General features: G+C 41.8%; 1 protein-coding gene across 1 annotated transcript in view; it reads right to left on the reverse strand.

Annotated features, from left to right (window-relative positions):
- SLC38A9 (solute carrier family 38 member 9) overlaps positions 1–22,939 on the reverse strand; it is a 70,063-nt gene that overhangs the window by 14,129 nt on the left and 32,995 nt on the right. The window contains exons 11-13 of the mRNA XM_077816855.1: positions 15,732–15,838; positions 4,303–4,416; positions 2,268–2,416 (exon numbers count right to left, since the gene is read on the reverse strand). Coding sequence (XP_077672981.1) covers positions 2,268–2,416; positions 4,303–4,416; positions 15,732–15,838 — 370 coding nt within the window. The remainder of the gene's footprint in view (positions 1–2,267; positions 2,417–4,302; positions 4,417–15,731; positions 15,839–22,939) is intronic.

Below are 22,939 nucleotides of genomic sequence, written 5' to 3' on the forward strand. Positions count from 1 at the left end.
GAGCATAAAACATGGCAGGTAAAATGTCTGATGGATATTAGGACAGCTAAAATGGAATTTGAAGACAAATAACAAGCGTTAACTGTAGAGTACTATATAGAGCTACAATATAGTTAACTATTGAGTGCTAAGAATTTAACTATAGCAGAAGCAGCAAGCCTGTGAGAGAATGGCTGGGTCGGCTGGGCTACCAGGCAGAAAAGGGAGCAATTAAAGAGGAAAGACATTGCAGAGATGCTCAATGATTTCTTTGCATCAACCTATTTATCCTCTCAATACAAGAGGCAACGAATTTAAAACTCACAGAATGAAATACCTTTCTTTCTAACCCACAACACATAAATTAACCAGTGGAACTCACTGCCACAAAACACCATGAGAGCCAAGAGCTTAGCAAGATTCAAAAAGGATTAGCCATTTATATAGGCAAAGAGAACATGCATAATTACAATAGACAGGACAAAAACACTCATGCCCCAGAGCATAAACCACCATTAAGTACTGGTGATTAGGAAGATGCTTCCTTCCAATGGTTCAATTTTTCCATAGTTCCACTACAAGATTTTTTAATCTTCTAAAACATCTGGTACTGGCCACTGTTGCAGACAGGATACTAGACTAGATGGACTTTGGGTCTGACCCAGTGTGGCAATGCCTGTGCTAGTGATTTACAAACTCAGGACACATCTTGGCCATGAGAAGACCACGAGAAAATTATCTGCCCTTTTGACTTAACTCCTTCAACTACCTGTGAAGAAAAGCAGTGGGGCAAATATGTGCAAAAAGATGCTAGCACAATGAATTGTGAAGGTACCTGCCAGAGGACTAATGTACTTGGAATAATGTTTTGGAGATGGACACTCCCCACATCACCAGGTATAGGTCTGCTAGAGATCCTTTACTTATTTGCCAGGAACTGGAACATGGCAGGGAGGAGAACCCTTTCTTCAAAAGGTCAAGCTTTTCCTTAGAGCATCTGGGAGATAGATCTTAGAGCAATGAGGCATTCCCTTCCTTCCTCCATGAAGAGTTAGCAGACTTGCCTATGTAGGACTCCTGGAGCTCTTTGTTTCCTTATTGGGTCTAGTAAGCTATAACTGTTTAATTGTCTAACTGACCAGCATTGGTTTGCCTAAGTGAATCTGCTGGAATGTAAACTGGCAAAAAGTTCCCCTTCAACCAATCTGAGTTGTGGAGTCAACACATGAGAGAAAATTCTGCCCAGAGAGGGATGCTTATCCTTTGTCTAAACTCAGTTCCTGATTGCAGATAGGAAGAAATAGTTATATCGTGTCAGGCACCAGACCAGCTAAGAACAGCTGCTGGTCTGCTCCCTGACTAACTGTGCTGCTAATAGCATTGCCAACCCTCAAGGATTGGCCTGGAGTCTCCAGGAATTAAAGATTAATCTTTAATTAAAGATTACATCACATGATTAAATCTCCAGGAATACATCCAACCAAAATTGGCAACCCTAGCTACTAGGCAACTAATGAGCCCAGCTGCACTTCCTTAGCACTTCAGAGTGGCCACAGCCCAGCTGGCTGCTGGTTTAGCAGTCCTGCTCATAAGCCTGGCCCCCACAGGAGTTCAGTGCATACCATGCACTTGCCCTTGCTCATATCTCTGCTCCCCTCTGGCTTCAGACTTCTGGCTTTGACTGTTTATCCACAGAACAGACACCTACGGAGTTCCAGGGAGAGGTGGGGCAGTGTACAAACCTGCCCACTTCTAAAGGCCCTTCCCCCAGCCTAAAGGGAGGAACCACTGAACCCAGGACTCAGGCAAATACAGGGGACAACAAATGAAAACACAGGGATGGGAATGAGGGTCAAAATCAGAGGGTGACACCAAACAGAGAACCCCAGATAGTATCCACTCTGTTGGAGGGGCACCTATTGAGTTCCTGGGGTGGGGTGGGCACAAGCCCGGTTACATCTAAAGTCCCCTCCCCCAGCCTAAGGGGTCCATAGAACAGGCAGCTGAAATGCAAGATTTCTCATCCTGCCCCAACAAATGCGTCACTGCCCTGACCTGCAGAGCCCACTTCTGAAGGCAAGAGCAAAGCTTATTTTTCCATGCTCATCCAATCTTTAGCCTTCACAAACTTAGCCATCAAATATGTCACTACAAAACTGCAGGGGTAGTTTTTGAAACACATATGTCTCCCCCACTGCAAACTCCACAGCCTTAGTGGAATATCTGGCACAACAGGACACCAGTGAAGCACTGTATGTCAACCCCTTGACACAGGGTAGAGTCCTTACCTTGGGTAAACGTTGCCAAAGATGTGTCCTAGTAGCTGAACTCGTGCCAAATAGCCAAGCAGTGGGTACACAGTTATCATCTGGAACAGCAGGAACAATCTTGCAACAAATGACATGATGTCATTGCTGGGAAAATTGTCTAAAAAATTCTAAAATAAGAAAGGCTAATTAGGCAGGATTGACAACAGTTGTATTAGATTCCTAACAAGTGTTGTGAGCGGAAAAAATGAAGCCTGAATAGTGCTTCTCAAATCAAAGACATAAAATTGAACTCTCTCTTGTGCAGCCTGTATACAACTAAATATAACCTAAGATTTGTAATATGAAAGGCCAGTGATATAATTTGTGTATTGCCCTCACTAGATGACATTTATTTTTCCAAACAGCACACATCCCTGGGTACAGAATATGGAGCTGGCACCGGTCTTCATATGCAAAGGATTTCAAATGCCCCTATTATCCACAATATTGTGTTTACATGAATTAATTGTAACTTAATGTTTTGTTGGCTCTAGGTCCCTTTACCTTGGGAATCATGATATTCCAGCAGTCATCTAATTGCCCAATAAAGTGCATAAACAGCTCTTGGTGCAAGTGAAAGTATCCTTCCTTCCTGTGAAAATTCATAAAACCTTATTGGTTTTCGGAAACTGCAGCTCCATGACAAAGCCACCTTTTTGGGGACCTATTTGTAATAATTGAAGCTGGATCCTATACAGATAATAAGGAATGGATGGATTCGACAAGCTGAAATATCTGTTAAATGTACAAACTGTTCCATAACTGTTTTGTATAATTACTAACAATAAAAGAAACAAGTGTTTGACAGCCATTATTTAATCATGGCTCTTTCAAATGGCTCACAGAAGAGCTTCCTGGTTAAACATTATCTTCAGTCCTGATATGGCTATAGCCTGTCAGTAGCCTCCCTCCATGTGGTGCTCCACTGGGGTCTCCACACGGTTTAAAAGAGAACTAGATAAATTCATGCAGGATAAGTCCATTAATGGCTATTAGCCAGGATGGGTAAGGAACGGTGTCCCTAGCCTCGGTTTGTCAGAGGGTGGAGATGGATGGCAGGAGAGAGATCACTTGATCATTACCTGTTAGGTTCACTCCCTCTGGGTCACCTGGCATTGGCCACTGTTGGCAGACAGGATACCAGGCTGGATGGACCTTTGGTTTGACCCAGTATGGCCATTCTTATGTTTTTATGCTAAGTTCTCAACAGCACATGCACAGCATCTTGCAGTAAATGATTCATGAAAAGACAACCTCTTTTTGAAGCAGCCTGAGGCAAAGGGATCAGGGTGGCCCAATGGATGGATGAGAGAGTGGAAGGTATGACAGCCTTCCTGCCGGTGTATTGCACCATTTCCGCAGAGGCCTCAATCAGGGCCCCTCACAGTACTAGGCACTGTACGTACAGATAACAAAAAGATGGTTCCTGCCCCCAAAGATTTTACCATCTAAACCACCAATCCTGTACAGATTAAGGTGGGTATTTCATTTTAGCAGCTATGAATAGCCCCAATGACGTCAGTGGGATTAGTCACTGCACATAAACTTAAATTCACACATAAGTCTTTGCAGGATCAGAGCCTAAGGAAGCCTGACCTGTTCAGCTCATAGTCAATTAGCCTTCAGACAAATTAGCCAGTGTAGTGCCCCTCCCCCGCTAAATTAATAAAACCTAGCCAGCTCACAAGTTTGATTTAATTTGTTTTTGAGCACACTTTGGTCCTCCCAGCCCCAATGGTTAGACATCTGTTTTACCATGTTTATCCTTACATGGCTATGGAAGTAGTGGCAGGCAGATTAGTGAGTCGATGCAATAGTTAGTATTTGTTTGTCTAAGTGTCCACAACATGCTAGTCACTTTCCACACATTCAAGAACAGACCGTCCCTGCCCCAAAGAGCCACCAGTCACACAGACAGAGACAGACAGAAGTTAATAGATGAGGAACAAGTATGGATTTTTACACACAGTAATTAGAAGGGATGGAAACAGTGCAGTAAAGTGTCTTTCCCTACCTGTTCAATGCACTCTTTGGACAACGGCGGAGAGGGAAATGCAGCAAAAATTAACAGTCCAACATAGAGATATGTTAATCCCACCAGGAAATAAGCAATGGAAAGGTCTCTCACCTGCAAAAACAAAATTCTCTTTTTATTCTGGCATTAACATACACAGCAAAGAACAAATTTGATGAACTAACTTACTGGTTAACAATATACTAGATATACCATACTAAGTTAGTTTCTTTGTAAAGCAACTTATTTGATAAAATGTGGACCATTAATGCAACTACATGAAAATAATTCATTGCAAGATTCTGAACAAGACAGCAATAAAGAGAGACAGACAATCTTATCTTAGACAATGACAAAAGTTAACTTTGGAGTCTGATCCAATTGAAGTCAATGGAAAGAGTCCCATTGACATCATTGGGATTTGGACTCCATGCACAGATTTTTGAAGTATTCTCCCCTCTTCTGCAAAAATATAAAGTCTAGTACATTCAATGTGAGCCAAATCTTGCAGTCCTTACGCTCTTAAATTCTTATGGGGTTAAATGGGCGATCTGCCTGAGTGAAGGCAAATTTGTCCCTTTAAACAGGAAGAAGGTACACAAAAGCAGTCACTAGGCAGGTATTATAGATCTATTTAGATCCGACATCAACAAAAGGATCCCAGGAACAGCTTCCTCGACAGATGTAGGGTATTACTGCTAAACACCACAATCACGCAAAGAATACAAAGGCTAAATAGAGCCTCTACAGCCTTCTCATATACACCCACTCACTAACAAGTCTCAGGACACATTCAGCACAACTAGCAGGGATAGCCAAAGAGTCCATTGATACCATATGTCAAGTCTGTTGTCAGGACTAAAAACTGGCAGCTAACACACATCAGCAGACCAGATTCAAGCTATAATGAAAATGACCTTTTTTAACAAAGTGCTTTAAAACCCAAGAATATGGTCTACAGAGAAATCTTCAAAATGCACACATTTATCATGTTAGTTCCTATAGATGTAACTAAAGAGCATAATCTAACATCTTATACTGTAATATGAAAAAAACCCACATGCTGAAAGAACACAACATAATGTAAGCGGTGGAATAGTCCCACTATTGTGGGGAACTTTCCTGGCTTCTGCACTCCACCGGTGAAGTGAGCTAGCGAAAGGATCTGAGTCCTCGCTCCCACTTCCTTTACCCAGTGGCCTCCCTGCCCTTGAGGACTCCCCTTCCACTCTCCTGTCTGGCAGAGTCCTCGTAATCCCAACAAGGCTGGGCCCAGGATTCCTGGGGGGCTCGACCCCCAACCCTGCTGTGGTCACCTAGGACACGGGCTAGGGTGCCCCCACTCCGGGGTACTCTCTCTGCACTGGGCACTTCTCTGACCCACCAACCATTACATACTATTGAAAGCAAATGCAAGTTATTTAATGAACAATTAATTTTTAAAAGAATAAGGAAAAATGGGAAAGGTTAAAGGAAACACATCACCCCGCTCTGTGGCAGGGAACATCACAAACAGTGTCTCTGGAATGTCAGGACAGTTCACAGTCTGTTCCTTGTAAGTCCCAGGCCTTCTTCTCAGGCCCTGGCTGTGCTGTAGGGATGCTGTGGGTGGGACACTAGCTCTGGTGATGGCCACACGCTCTCAGGCTCTAAGTGGTAGGATGCTTCTTCCCAGCGTGGCCCCCACCCTATCAGGGTTATGATCCAGGCCTGGCCTGCAGAGCCTCTTGGCTGAGGTGTCTCCCTGTGCTGGGCCCGCTGCCCAGGGTCCCCCTCGCTCTCCCCAGCTGCTCACAGCACCCAGCTCTGGACTGCTCCTGCCCCAGCTCCACCACTGTCTCTGCACTGCTGCTGCTGCTCTGCCTCCAGCTCCCTGGGCTGCTTCTCTGGCCCCTCTGGCTTTGGTTGCTACAGCTCTGCTCCCAGGACAGGTCTGCTCTGCAGGCTGCTTCTGTGACTCTGCACCCAGCACTGACCTGCTTCGTGGGCTGCTTTTCTGGCCCCTCTGGCTCTGGTTGCTGCAGCTCTCCTCCCAGGGCAAATCTGCTCTCACTGGTCTGTGCCTCTGGCTTTGGGGCTGCAGCTCTGCTCCCAAGACAGGAGTTGCTCTCTCTGGATCTGGCACAGCTCTGCTCCCCAGCTCAGCTTGCACCCCTGCTTTCTCTTCAGCTCAGCCCCATTCTGTCTGATCCAGACAATACCAGCTCACACGGAGGACAGGACCTCCCTGGCCTCCTGACTCCCTGATTAGGCTGCCCACCCTGTCATTCAGGATGACCTGGAGTACTGCCCTCTCCCCCTTGTTCCTGAGGACACTCAGTCTCAGGGTCCTGGTTTCCCCTTTTAGTACTGGGAGCTAGCAACTAAAACACCCCCACTGAATGTTAGTAAGGGGGCAACAGTGCCCTTAAAATGGGAAGGCTGCTGGGCTGAGAGAGAGAGAGAGTACACTTATTTTTAAAGGCCAGATACAGCAATCCAGAATAACCATATATTTTCTGTTTCAATCACTCCCTACCTCCCAGAGGTATTATATGCTTTTAGAACCATATTTTTATAGTAAATCTTTTCACTATAATTATTTGCCTTCACTATAGTGTTCTGTATAAGCATTGTACATTAAATTATGGCCAAAATTTTCAAAAGTGGGTGTCTAAAGTTAGGCTCCTAAATCCATATGTAGGTGACTAATTATAAGTGATGAAATTTCTAAATGTGCCGAGGACCCAATAGCTTCCAATGAAGTCAAAGAGAATTAATGGGTACACAGTCCCTGTGAAAATCACTAATTTAGGTACATAAATACAGATTTAGGAATCTAACTTTAGGCAAAGACTTTTGAAAACCTTGACCTAAATGTATATACATTTAATACATGTAAAATTTGTGTGGACTCCACTTGTGAAATTTACTAGCAAATTTCACATAACAAAGGATAATTAATTAATTAGTGGAAAAGCAATCACATCCACTTTTGAAATAATTTTCCAAGCTGCAGAACTCACTGACACATTAACCTTTTAAGTACATTAAAATAGCCTAATAGCAACTAATTTCCTACATCAATCACTGCTTTGGAACTGCATTATGACACCATTTGTTTTTGGTTATTAACTAGCAAGATTCTGTATTATTTGTCTGCATGCTTTCTCCAGGACATTCACTACCACTTGCCAAACAATTTGTTCTGATGATGCTAGTGATCAGCTTCTTAAAGGATTACAGGTAACACTTTTGACGTGACCTTATTTTACTAGGACTTATAGTGACATGATCAGGATTAGTAGGCCTCCAAATTTGTCCTACTTTTCCCCACTTATATCTGTTCACAAAGTCCATATATGTACACATTTTTCTTCTAATCAAATAGTCTAATGTCTTTTTCTTAATAAAAATCAACACACTACCAACTGAGCATCCGAGGAAAATCAAGCCAGTGTGCAGGACACCAGTAGAACCCTATTTAGTAATATATCTGGAAGATCCTCTCTCTCATTTTCAAAATCTTTTTCCCCCTACAGGATGCATCAACAGAGCACCTACTTCTGCTGACTACATTTTTGTAACCAGCACATAATGATCTAATTTCTAGGCTTGCAGCTGTGTTAGATTCCCAATGCAGCCACTACAAACTCAGGCAATATATTCAAAATAAGAACTGTAACCTGCAGCAATTGTTTGCATAACATTTAGAAAAATATCTCTAGGGGTAAAATTTTCAAACACAAGCACGTAAGCTGACTCTACATAATGTGTGCACACAGAACAATCACGCACATGTGGAATGGGTACTCTAAGCAAAAATACCAACACCCAAAACAGTGCCTAGATACTGTGATTAGTGCTCTATAAATACATTAGCTAGACTAGATAGATATACAATGACAATTGTATGCTTTGTTCATGTATATTTTGAGTGTGAAACTTATGCCCTGCCACTGGAAAATGTTGTCAGTGTACATACACTTCTACACTGCTACCTAGTCAGGAAGCAAACGAGGAAGCGGTAGGACAAAGCATACTGCCTGACCAATTTGTCTGAGTGGATGGTATAAATGTTATATGGTAGTGGTGATCTGAAGAAGAGCTCTGTGTAAGCTCGAAAACTTGTCTCTCTCACTAACAGAAGTTGGTTCAGTAAGAGATATTACCTCACACACTGGAGCCAGGAGTGGAGTTCCCTCCCTGCCCTCTGTGGGGGCTGGTCCAGGCCCCAGATGCATCCCCCCTGAACATTACTCCATGTCCCCCTAAGGGGGCACACACCACGGATTGAAGACTTCTGTTCTAAGGTCTAGGTAACATACTCATTCTATGCACCTCTCTCCGGGGTCCTTTGAGGGGGAGCCACCAGTTGGGAGAAGGTGTAACTGACAGGCTGTATGCTAGAAGGGGTTTCTTTAAACAGTAGGACAGCCAAATAGCCTTTAAATAAGGGTGGAGTCTTAAAGCTGGAACCTCCTTCCTGATACTACATGGTAGAAGAAAGGGTTGAGCATTGGAATTTTCTCAAAATTATTTGAACTGACAACCAGAAGATGTTTCTTGAGTGATCAGAGAAGCAGTAGGAGATTAGGGATAACATTTTCAGAAGTGCTTAAGTGATTTAGGAGCCCCAGTCCCATTTTCAAAAGTGACTTTGGCACTAAAAGTCAGTGGGACTGAGGCTCCTAAGTGACATTTGAAAATGAAATTTAGGTAGTTTTTAAAATTTTATTCTAGATCTTCTATAGAAAGATAAGTACCTGTGCTCACTCTAGTTTAAAAAGAATTATTTGAAGTGGTTTTCCTATATATATATATATATATAATGTATGTATGTATTATTTCTGCAAAATATGTATATAGTCCCTCTCCTGCATTCTCTCTCTCTCTGTGTTATTTATATTTAGCCTGTAGTCAGTAAATGTTAGATTTAACAGACTCTTTCTTGTGACTACTGTTTGTAGTTATGAGGGAAAATGTCCTGAAGGAGAATGACTCTAACATGACTGTCCTTGATACAGAGGACTATTACAGCTAGACTCGACAATGGTTAGACAGCAGTTGTGCTGAGACCACTGCTTATGCCAATCAATATCATCTATCTCATTGTTCCCTTTACGCTCCCTCCAGCTATATATCATACCACATGTTGTCTCTTATCCTGTGCTAAGATTGGGGCAGGGACACTCTTTGTTATGTTTCTACAGTGCCTACCACAATGGACCCTGGCCGATAGGTGTTACTGCAATACAAAAAAAAAAACAAACATAATAGGGAGATCAAGAAAGCAACCCTTAGCTCTAAATACTTTCTGCAAGCCAAAAAAGGGGTTCATTTGGTGGTATGGGCTGCACATACAAACTGAATTTTACCTTCTAGAAATATCCACTAGTTCCCTTGTTACAATCTGAGTCAGGAAAAGCAAGCTAGGACAATTATATTTGAACAACATATGGTCATTATTTGCAAACAATGAAAAATTTTTGATTATTGTTAAGCCAGCCTCAGAACAGTCTCCGAAAACTAAGTATGAACAGCTTTTAGAAGGCATGATTCCAGATAAAATTAAGAAGGGATTATGAGTAATGAGACAAAAGGTGATTAAATCTAGACATCTGGACACACAGTTGCATTATTTTTAAATATTTCTGTTGCAGTACTGCCTAAAAAACCTCAAATAGGTTGGGCGCCATTGTACTAAGCACTGTACAAATATTAAGTGACAGTCCCTGCCTCAATGAGTTTACAGTCTAAAAGACAAGACATGGCAGAGGCATGAGACAAACAAGCAGGCTGGAGAAGATGTGGTAATGAATAAATATAACAGGATGAGCACAATTCATAGCTGGTCGGTAGAAGTGGTTACAGCTTGCCACCTGCCTATCCTTACTGGGTTACTGGTTGGATAGGTGGGGTGGGGTTAAATTATGGAAAGATTTGAAAGTACAAGAAACTATTCACAAATTTAAATTAATTGCATCAATTGCTTACATAAAATCACAAATGTAAATCAACCACTTTAGTGTGGATTACCCTAAGACGACTTGTGGTCTAAGAGGCACAGGACTGGGAGCCTGGTAACATGGGTTCTATGCCTGGCTTTGCAGAACTTTCTTGTGTAATGCTAGATTTAAAAAAAACAAAACAAAAAAACCAACCACTTAATTTCTGTACCTCGGTTTTGCCATCAGTCAAATGGAGATAATAGGCCCAGATCCTCAAAAGGCATTTAGGCTCCTAACTTGCATCAAAATCAATGGGAATTAGGCACCTAAATACTTTTGAGGATCTCGGCCAATAGCTCTACACCTTTCAGGGGTACAGTGAGACTTAATTAGCATTTGTAAAGCGCTCATCATTTCTCGGATTGAAGGCACTACATAAGTGCAGGTATTTAGTATTACCATATTAGAGGAAATAGCTTTTGATCAACGTGACTTCAGATTGTTCAAGTGTTCTGCATATAAACAGAATCTGACTCAAAATACAGACGTGTCTCTGCTTCCCATTTTAAAAGGAACCTTCCAGATTCTGATTTATGTATGAATAGTAATAATAATCATGTCTAAGCAGAAGCAAACATTCTCTTCGAGGAAATGTGATTTAGATGCAGTTACGATAAATTGGATGCAAAACTGGTTGGAAAAAAAACCCCACACACTCAAAGAGTCGTGATCAATGGTTCACTGTCCAACTGGGAGGGTGTATCTAGTGGGGTCCTGCTGGAGTCTGTCCTGCGTCTGGTACTATGCAACGTTTTCATTAATGACTTGGACAATGGAACGGAGGGTATCCCTATAAAAGTTGCGGATGACACCAAGCTCAGAGGGATGGCAAATGTTTTAGAGAACAGGATCAAAACTCAAAATGACCTTCATAAATTGGAGAATTTGTCTGCAATGAACAACAAGAAATTCAATAAAGATAAGTGCAAACCACTATATTTGGGAAGGAAAAGAAAAAAAAAAATACCCCAAACGTACAAATACAAAATGGGGAATAACTGGCTGGGCAGTAGTACTCCTGAAAAAAGATCAGAGGGTTATAGTGGATCATAAATTGAACATGAGCCAATAATGTGATGCAGTTTAAAAAAAAAGGCAAATATAATTCTGGGGAGTATTAACAGGAGTGTAGTATTAAGACACAGGAGATACGTGTCCCACCCTATTTGGCACAGGTGAAGCTTCAGTTCTGGGCACCATGCTTTAGGAAAGATGTGGATAAACTGGAGAGAGTTAAAAGGAGAGCAATAAAATGAGCAACAAAAAGGTTTAGAGCACTGGGCATATTTCATCTTGAGAAAAGACGACTCATGGGACCTGGTAAGAGTCTTCAAATATGTTAAGGGCTGTTATAAAAAAGGTGGTGACCAATTGTTCTCCATGTGCACTGCACATGGGACAAGAAGTAATGGGGCTTAATCTGCAGCAAGGGAGATTTAGGCTAGTTATTAGGGAAAACTTGCTAACTGTAAATTTAGCAAAGTACCACAACATGTTACTAAGGTAGGTTGTGGAACCTCTATCATGGCAGGTTTTTAAGAACAGGTTAGACAAAGACCTGTCAGGAGGGTCTAGGTTTACTTGGTTCTGATACAGCAAGGGGGTAAATGGTCTGGATAACCTCTTGAGGTCAGTCAAACCCTACATTTCTCTGATTTTATGAAGTTGTAATATACTCAAAGGTTTGTGCACTTCTGTGCCTTTTCACAGACTCCTCATTAAAAGATGACTGACTGAAGAACAAAAACTGATTTTTGGCTGTGTTAAAAAATGAACTTTCCACATGAGCCCATAAAATTTTGGTCTCAAAACAGGTTAGAATGGAAATTCTATGATAACTTGGAAAAATCTCTTCAGTGCAAATCTGCAAGTGTAAATTACCACCACACCCAGGGGCATCTAACACAGGCTAGCACTTGTTAACAGATACATACTTTCTGCTTGTTGACCACTTACTGGATTAAATGATGCATCAGCTATACAGAAGTGTTTGGGTTTAATTAAATGTCTAAAATGTGCTTTGAGATCTTTGGATGAGAAGGTGCTGTAGAACTAGAAAGTATTATATCAGAAAGGAAATTAAAAATACAGACTTGACATGTTAAAGATATTATCTGAGCTTATACAAGCAAGGAAATTTTTAACCTAGGGAGAGATTCTGGGCCAGATCATGCCCCTGAAATCCATGCACAGCGATGGGTTCCAACTGCACATCCTCTCCAACACACATGAAAGGAAGGGCATCAGACACCTCCACTATGTGGTGTTTCACCACTTCCCAGGAGCCCTAGAATAGCCCTGGGGGAGGGGGTCTGAGATCAATGTGGTGGCTGGTCTGTGTACACACCCTCCCCCTCCCCCACACCTCTTTCTCCTCCTCAAACCCCATGGAGAAAACTTCAGAAAAGTTAATACTGTCCCTGCTTTATTATACAGTTGAAGAAGGGATTCCAGATGCTGCTTTCAGCAGAGGAAGCAAGCAGAGCTGTACTGTCAGTGAGTGGGGAAAAACCACAGAAGAGGCCTTGAAGCGGATGTGAAGGCATCAGGACTCCTCCACACAGACGACTCTGGTTTCCTGAGAGATCCACAGTATTGGCTGGCGAAAATTACAGAATTTCTCTTGGCGATGGGAGGGAAAATCCTGCCTCTTTCCATAACAGAAGAATGTGAGAAGCTCAGCAAGTTTCCTTCTCCAGGGCCCCATCCTTAATTAATTTATAGGGCTGTCAATTAATTGCGGTTAACATACGCAATGAACTAAAAAAAAAATTAAATTGTGATTAATCGCAGTTTTAATCGCACTGTTAAACATTAAATATTTTGGATGTTTTTCTACATTTTCATATATATATTGTATTCTGTGCTGTAATAGAAATCAGAATGTACATTTTTTATTACAAATATTTGCACTGTAAAAATGATAAACAAAAAAAATAGTATTTTTGATTCACCTCATACCAAGTACTGTAGTGAAATCTCTGTGTTGCGAAAGTGCAACTTACAGATGTAGATTTTTTTTGTAACATAACTGCACTCAAATAAAACAATATAAAACTTCAGAGCCTACAAGTCCACTCAGTCTTACTTCTTGTTCAGCCAATCGCTAAGACAAAAAAGTTTATTTACATTTACAGGAGATAACGCTGGCCTCTTCTTATTTATGTCACCAGAAAGTGAGAACAGGTGTTCGCATGGCAATTTTGTAGCCAGCACTGCAAGGTATTTACGTGCCAGATATGCTAAACATTCGTATGCCCCTTTATGCTTCGGCCACCATTCCAGACGACATGCTTCCACGCTGACAATGCCCGTTTAACCTTTTTTTTTTTTTTTTTAAATTAAGTTAGTGACTGATCTCCTTGGGGGAGAATTGTATGTCCCCTGCTCTGTTTTACCCAGATTCTGCCATATATGTCATGTTAGAGCAGTCTCAGATGATGACCCACCATATGTTGTTCATTTTAAGAACACTTTCATTGCAGATTTGACAGAAACGCAAAGAAAGTACCAATGTGAGATTTCTAAAGTTAGCTATAGCACTTGACCCAAGGTTTAAGAATCTGAAGTGCCTTCTAAAATCTGAGAGGGAGAAGGGGTGGAGCATGCTTTCAGGTGTCTTAAAAGAGCAACACTCTGATGCGGAAACTACAGAACCTGAACCAGCAAAAAAGAAAATCAACCTTCTGCTGTTGGCATCTGACTCAGATAATGAAAATGAGTGTGTGTCGGTCCTCACTGCTTTGGATTGTTATTGAGTAGAACCCCGTCATCAGCATGGACGTATGTCCCCTCGAATGGTGGCTGAAGCATGAAAAAACATGAATATTCAGTGCATCTGGCACATAAATATCTTGTGACACCAGCTACAACAGTGCCATGATAACACCTGTTCTCACTTTCAGGTGACATTGTAAACAAGCGGCCAGCATTATCTCCTGCAAATGTAAACAAACTTGTTTGTCTGCATGGATTGGCTGAAGAAGTAGGACTGAGTGGACTTCATAGGCTCTAAAGTTGTTTTATATTATTTTAGTTTTGAATGCAGTTATTTTTGTACATTATTCTACATTTGTAAGTTCAATTTCATGTTAAGAGATTGCACTACAGTACTTGTATTAGATGAATTTAAAAATACTATTTCTTTTTTTTACAGTGCAAATACTTGTAATGAAAAATATAAAGTGGGCACTGTACACTTAGTATTCTGTGTTGTAATTGAATATATTTGAAAATGTAGAAAACAGCCAAAAATATTTAAATAAATGGTCTTCTATTATTGTTTAATAGTGCAATTAATTGCGATTAATTTTTTTAATCACTTGACAGCCCTATTAATTTATTTTCAGTAGCACCCATAACATGCAAGATGCTTTCCAAACAGAAAAGGCGGCATGGTCCCTGCCTAAAGGAGTTCACTTTTTGGCCATCCATTGTTGACTTATTACAACGTGCCTAAGAAGTTATTGACAGGATCATTAAATAGTGGGTGATCTTATTGTGTATCATACACATCTAGGGACAAGCTGAGCCTCATTTTTGAGCTGTCAAGTCAGAGCTTCAACCACAGTTGAACATTTATCTACTTTGTGATGTAAGGCGAATTACATTTTCATTGAAGATCTTGATAAGCCTGGACTGGACCCCTGAATTTGAACACACCTAAACTCTGGGAAAAGTTGGATCTAGATCTGAATATTATAGTTCAGCCCCCAGCCATAGTGATAATTCTAGTTAAGGCTGCTCAAGTGTTTTCATTTTAAATGGTCATTTTCAGAGCCTTTACAGCTTCCAACTTGCACCTTCTTGGCTGAAATTTGGCAAGTTTGTTGTCAATTTGACAGCAAATAAGTTTGAAAAGCCTGGTTACATGTGAGTTACGAGTACACTTCCATTTATCCAAACAGCCTGGGGGACGGCCAAAGTATTTGGATAACCAGGCATTTGGATATATAGAAGTGCTATTTTGAGCTGCAGTTTCACAGATATAGAAATCATCATCATCTGAATCCAGTGTCCCCCCAGATGGCTCTATATTAGTTAATTACTTGCTAATCGCTTCTCAATTAACAAACCTCTCAGTCTCTTGGCACTAAAACAGCTTTGTATTAATAAGCACTAATGCTAAGACAATAATTGAGAAGTTAACTAACACAGGGCTAAAGAGAGGCATACTGTGGATTCCAATAACTACAATTTTTGGATAAACAGCTATTGGAACGGGAAACTGTAGTGTAAATTATTTATATGCATTTTTGGTGCGCCAGCAGAAAGCCAGCATAAATGACTCCCTCACTCTTATCTGAAAAAGCAAGAGAGGTTGTGTTCTGCACCTGCTACAGCCTCTGGATCAATTTTGAGAGATGTCCATCCAGGAAAACATTAGCGTGGGCTATCATCTTTAAATCTAAACTGACAATTTCTCATGAAGTTACTTACATTGTTTTCCTGGTTCTTGTTATTCTTAAGGAGAGTGATAACACAGTTATGAATGAAGAAAGCAAGTGTCAGGACCCCTGTGAGCTGAGGAAACTGAATTCTAAACTCTAAGAAAACAAAAGAAAATTAAAATTAGTTTTTATATTTGCATCAGTGAAATAAACAACAGCTGCCAAAGTGACACTCAAAGTTTATTTCCAGATGATAGGAATGTAGGAATTGCTATTCTGGATCAGGCCAGTCCATTTTGTTCAGTATCTTGTCTCTGACAGCAACCAGTTCCAGATGCTTCAGCAGAAAGGAGCAAAAACCTGCTCTCAGGGAAAGTTTCTTACTAACTCCCAGTACTTAGAGGTCTTGTTATTCCATGATTTGAACAATATAAACTTTTCTGCTTCTCTACACTGCAGTTCATGGACATCCCAATGCCTTGATGTGGGAACAAGTTAGACTCTTGTTGATCAATCCAGAGAGCATCACCAGAGTAGAACTCTGAGGAGGCTGCTGACCATCACTTTAGGAGGAAAAGGGACATGTGTTGCTGCTTACAAGAGAGGGGATTCAAATCATTGCTTACAAAATAAAGGATTAGGAAAGCCCCAAGATACCATCTTGACTGCCCTTCAAATGGGAGAATATAAGGGCCACCAGCCAATCAATGACTTTACCCCCCTGAAAACAGCACTGCTGCTTTTAGTGTCATTCTCAGAAGCGTTCTATGCAGTGGACAGTACTTCTGGGAATGCTGCTACTGGGCCAGGAGTGCTAATTCACTAAAGCTAGAACATCATTAAGCACCATTTTGGCAGCTAGTACCAAAGTACTAGCAAAGAGATGGCTGGTCCAAGATAATAGAGCACTGATGCTGTATCAGTGCTAACTGAAAGAGGAAAAAAGTGTCTCACTTTAGGCTTAATTCCCCACTACTTTAATCCTAATAATAAATCACACTGGCAGATTCAAAATCTCTCATTACTCTGTATTGTATCCTTCCCACCATAGTGACATCAGCTGAAGCTATGCTGTATATATCATAGATGCATGTTCTATGTACACAAGTCTGGCTATATCTCTGGCATACTGGTCATCTTTCAGACATAATTATAACAGCTGTACACAAAAAGTGGGAGTGTGCTAATAAAGTTTGCGGATGATACAAAGCTGGGAGGTATTGTCAATTTAGAGAAGGACAGGGATATCTTACAGGAGGATCTGGATGACCTTGTAAACTGGAGTAATAGTAATAGGATGAAATTTAATAGTGAGAAGTGTAAGGTCATGCATTTAGGGATTAATAACAAGAATTTTAGTTATAAAATAGGGACGCATCAATTAGAAGTAACGGAGGAGGAAAAGGACCTTGGAGTATTGGTTGATCATAGGAGGACTATGAGCCGCCAATGTGATGTGGCCGTGAAAAAAGCGAATGTGGTCTTGGGATGCATCAGGAGAGGTATTTCCGGTAGGGATAAGGAAGTTTTAGAACCGTTATACAAGGCACTGGTGAGACCTCACCTGGAATACTGTGTGCAGTTCTGGTCTTCCATGTTTAAGAAGGATGAATTCAAACTGGAACAGGTACAGAGAAGGGCTACTAGGATGATCTGAGGAATGGAAAACTGGTCTTATAAAAGGAGACTCAAGGAGCTTGCCTTGTTTAGCCTAACAAAAAGAAGGTTGAGGGGAGATATGATTGCTCTCTATAAATATATCAGAGGGATAAATACTGGAGAGGGAGAGGAATTATTTAAGCTTAGTACCAATGTGGACACAAGAACAAATGGATATAAACTGGCCACCAGGAAATTTAGACTAGAAATTAGACGAAGGTTTCTAACCATCAGAGGAGTGAAGTTTTGGAATAGCCTTCCAAGGGAAGCAGTGGGGGCAAAAGATCTAACTGGCTTTAAGATTAAACTCGATAAGTTTATGGAGGAGATGGTATGATGGGATAACATGGTTTTGGTAATTAAATATTCATGGTAAATAGGCCCAATGGCCTGTGATGGGATATTAGAGGGGGTGGGATCTGAGTTACCCAGGAAAGAATTTTCTGTAGTATCTGGCTGATGAATCTTGCCCATATGCTCAGGGTTTAGCTGATCGCCATATTTGGCGTCGGGAAGGAATTTTCCTCCAGGGCAGATTGGAAGAGGCCCTGGAGGTTTTTCGCCTTCCTGTAGCATGGGGCACGGGTCACTTGCTGGAGGATTCTCTGCTCCTTGAAGTCTTTAAACTACCATTTGAGGACTGCAATAGCCCAGATATAGGTGTGAGGTTTTTTGCAGGAGTGGTGGGTGAAATTCTGTGGCCTGCATTGTGCAGGAGGTCAGACTAGACGATCACAATGGTCCCTTCTGACCTAAATATCTATGAAATTCTTATGATGACATACAGCACTATGCATTGCTATAAATCAATCTATGCCAAGGCCGCTCAATAGTACATTGGGTCTGAACCTCAAGTACACTTGAAACCAGTCTAGTCTCACATTACTGCTGGTTAGCAACCCTGGAGTAAGTTGGCTTGAATTTTGTTCACATCCAGAGTATTCAGCAAGCTTGGAGATGAACTTTTTTTGACCTGTTTGGATATTCATGAATATTCTGAACATTCTGAGACTGCTTGCTGGTGCAATGCAAAAATCAAAGAACATTTTCAGACAAAGTTCAGTTTGGGGTTTCTCAGAGAGAGGGGGCAGGAAGCTAGATTTTAGCTGAACTCCCTAATACAATTGGATACACCATATACATTTTTAACCCTAGCTTCTGTGTCTGAGACTGTCAAACAGCAGCCAACCGTAGCACTTCATTATTCTTAATTTCATTAGCTAGCTGGAAACCAACTATTGCTGGCAACCAACCAACCATGAGCTGGAAACCAATCACACATATTACTGCAGGATTTTGGCAAGGGAAAAGCTCCCAGGCTCCAAGTCCTAGCTTCTGAATGTGTGGATAGCAGTCCACCCTATCTATACAAGTCATGCATCAGAGCAAAGACATAACCTTTTTGTCTCATTAGCGGACTCTGAGTGGCCCAGGCTAGCAAGTTACTCTGAATTCCATCTGTCAGTGGAAATAATGCCATACCATCAGAGGTATGTCATTATTATAGAAATTGCATCATTAATATAGATGTCAGGCATCAAATGCTGTGAATGGAAATTGTTACACCAAATTAAGTTAACTGGCTTGTCCCTAAAATACTCCTCTTCATTCCCAGTCCTCTCCCTCTGCTACATTTAGAGAGAAGGTTAGATAGCACTGACATGACGATTTGTGTGTTGATGATCTCAGAATCTTGAGATCAGTAGCCCAGTAGGATCCTTAGGGACTTACCAACCACATTCTTGCACCTTGTGCACCCTAAAGCAGAAGTGGGCAAACTATGGCCCGCGGGCCATATCTGGCCCACAGGACCGTCCTGCCCGGCCCTTGAGCTCCCGGCCAGGGAGACCAGTCCCTGGCCCCTTCCCTGCTGTCCTCTCTCCCCTGCAGCTGCGCCATCAGCGCTCTGGACGGCGGGGCTGCGCGCTCTTGCAGGGCAGCCCAACAGCATGTCTGGCTCCAGCCGGGCGACGCGGCTGCCAGACATGCTGCTCTGAGTGGCATGGTAAGTGGGCTGAGGATCCCGGGGGGCAGTCAGGTGACAGGGAGCAGGGGGTGGTTGGATGGGGCAGAGGTTCTGGTGGTGGTGGGGGAGCAGTCAGGGGACAGGGAACGTTGGATAAGCATGGGAGTCCCCGGGGGCCTGTCAGGGGGCAGGGGTGTGAATAGGGGTCGGGGCAGGCAGGGAGCAGGAGGAGTTGGATGGGTCAGGAGTTCTGAGGGGGCAGTCGGGGGGGGGAAGTGGAAGGGGTTGGAAAGAGGGCAGGGGCCAGGCTGTTTGCAGAGGCACAGCGTTCCCTACCCGGCCCTCCATACAGTTTGCAACCTCGATGTGGCCCTCAAGCCAAAAAGTTTGCCCACCCCTGCCCTAAAGGGATATGTTCTGGTGCTGGGTACAGCTGTACCCAGGAAGAATTTACTGGCTCTGAGAGGAGTGTTGCAATCAGAAAGGAAAATTATTTTGGCCGAGATAAAGGAACTACTTTAATCCATATTCTCCCTTGTTGCCTGGTACTGAGGTCCTCTTTCCAAGAATAAGCACCGTTGGCCTCCATGCATGAAAACATTAAAGAACAAATATCAGAGGCTAGGTACTAGCTGGAAAAGTGATTTTCAAGCAGTATTCTTAGCCAGGAATACACAGAACACATTAGCCAGGCTGTCTAGTTTCTCACCTTCTACAACAGTTCAATTTGAGTTTAACTAAATCCACATACAACCCTCTGTCCTCCCCCACCCCAAAACACCACCACACAACTGTGGCTGTGTAATACTTGCATAATACTGTGCTGTGGTAGAGAAGTATATTCAGATAATGTCTCTATCTTATTTCAGCTTGCTTTGCAAGACTCCTCACCTCCAGCAATGAGTCAGCTAACATAGCTGTACAAACATTCCAGAGGAGTCTGTAGCAGATTTCATGGAAATACACCGTCTGGTGTCAAGCTGTCCTTCGGGGTAATGTCAAACATTTATTTCCTTATGTTACAATAAAATTAATGTAGTGATTTTATTTGGCTTTTACTGACAAGTATGGATTTTTAGAAGCATTTGCCTATTCATTAATCCCCATCTATGCAGAGTTTCTCTCCACGGATTGATAAATTGGTTCACTGGCTATGGGCCTGTTGGGTGCTAGATGCCCAACAACCGAGAGCTACGAAAGACTCCCACTTCCACCTGTACCTGCCCAGGAAACCTCACCCCACCCATCACAGATAGGCCTAGCCTACACACACAAATTGCACAGGCCATAGAACTTGCCCCAAATAACTTCGAGAGCATCTTTTAGTAAAAATATCCAATCATGACTTAAAAACCTGACAGTGATGGAGAATAAACCACAACTGCTGGTAAATTGTTCCAATGGATTAAATTACTCACTGTTAAAAATGTATACCTTATTTCCAGTTTGAATTGTCATGTTTCAACTTCCAGCCATTGGATCATACTATACCTTTCTCTGCTAGTCTGAAAGCCCCCAATAGCAAATATTTGTTCCCATTGTAGGTACTTATAAACTGTAATCAAGTCACACCTTCTCTTTGTTAAACTAAATAGATTGAGCATCTGGAGTCTCACTATAAGGAAGGTTTTCTAATCCTTTAATTATTCTCGTGGCTCTTCTCTGAACCCTCTCCAAATTAACAACCTTCTTCTTGATTTTGTGGACACCTGAACTGGACACAGTATTTCAGCAGCAGTCTCACCAACGCTAAATACAGAGAAAAAATAACCTCTAACTACTGCTACCTGAGATTCCCCTGTTTTATGCAGCCCTGATTGCATCAGCCCTTTTGGTCACAGCATTGCACTGGGACCTCATGTACAGCTGACTATCCACCACGACCTCAAAATCTTGTTCAAAGTCACTGCTTTCCAGGAGAGAGTCCACCATTCTGTAAATATGGCCTACATTTTTTTTTCCAGATGTATACATTTAACTATGTCAAGGTTCCTCCCCCACTCTGAACTCTAGGGTACAGATGTGGGGACCTGCATGAAAACCTCCTAAGCTTACTTTTACCAGCTTAGGTTAAAACTTCCCCAAGGTACAAATTAATTTTATCCTTTGTCCTTGGAATATCCACTGCCACCACCAAACTCTAACTGGGTTTACTGGGAAACGTAGTTTGGACACGTCTTTCCCCCCAAAATCCTCCCAACCCTTGCACCCCACTTCCTGGGAAAGGTTTGGTAAAAATCCTCACCAATTGGCATAGGTGACCACAGATCCAAACCCTTGGATCTGAGAACAATGAAAAAGCATTCAGTTTTCTTACAAGAAGACTTAATAGAAATAGAAGTAAACAGAGGTAAAGGAATCACCTCTGTAAAATCAGGATGGTAGATACCTTACAGGGTAATTAGATTCAAAACAGAGAATCCCTCTAGGCAAAACCTTAAGTTACAAAAAAGACACACAGACAGAAATAGTCACTCTATTCAGCACAATTCTTTTCTCAGCCATTTAAAGAAATCATGATCTACCACATACTTAGCTAGATTACTTACTAAAGTTCTAAGACTCCATTCCTGGTCTATCCCCGACAAAAGCAGCATACTGACAGACACAGACCCTTTGTTTCTCTCCCTTCTCCCAGCTTTTGAAAGTATCTTGTCTCCTCATTGGTCATTTTGGTCAGGTGCCAGCGAGGTTACCTTTAGCTTCTTAACCCTTTACAGGTGAGAGGATTTTTCCTCTGGCCAGGAGGGATTTTAAAGGGGTTTACCCGTCCCTTTAAATTTATGACAAGCTATCTTAAATGCATAGTGTTTGCTTGCGCTCAGCTTATGAAACGACTGAGATCGCTCTGTATTAGTGACCTGTCCTCTTCATTATTTACCACTTCCCCAATTTATGTGTCAAGTGAAAACTTTATCGGTGATATTTTCATGTTTTTTCCAGGTCATTGATAAAAAAGTGTTAAATAGCATAGGGACAAGAACAGATCCCTGTGGGATCCTACTGTTAGGATAAAGATATTCAGGCCTGTCTGCAAAGGCCTGTACTTTAAGAATTTAGGTGTATTCTTATCACTTGGCTAGTTCTAGAGGTATAAAAGAAAGAATCAAAATCACTGTCTGCTGGTGTAAGGGCCTTCTCTTACTGTGACAGTCTGAGGCCCTGTTCTTAGGCTAAGGCCTTTGGCTAAGCAGCAGAAGCAGCCATAAGCTAGGAAGCGAACGGTCACATCCTCACATTCCAAACTAGTCACATTGAAATAAGGTGCTATTGGGCTGTTAGGCACTATCAGGACAGAATTGTATTCCTATCATCTCCAGAGAAAGGAAAGTGCCTAGAAAACGTAAAAGGAAACTTAGTTTGATAGCATCCTGTCTGGCAAGAACTCACTTATCCATAGCTGGGATGTGAAATCCTCACTTCTGTATTGTTTTATCATTATAGTTCCCACTTTGCTATTGTTTGTCTGTATAATCTCTCTGGTTCTGTGATTGTTTCTGTCGGCTGTATAATTAATTTTGCTGGGTGTAAACTAATTAAGGTGGTGGGATATAATTGGTTACATAATCATTTTACAATATGTTAGGATTGGTTAGTTACATTTCAGGAAAATGATTGGTTAAGGTATACCT

The sequence above is a fragment of the Eretmochelys imbricata genome, chromosome 5 (genome assembly GCF_965152235.1).
Source record: "Eretmochelys imbricata isolate rEreImb1 chromosome 5, rEreImb1.hap1, whole genome shotgun sequence".
Lineage (NCBI taxonomy): Eukaryota > Metazoa > Chordata > Testudines > Cheloniidae > Eretmochelys > Eretmochelys imbricata.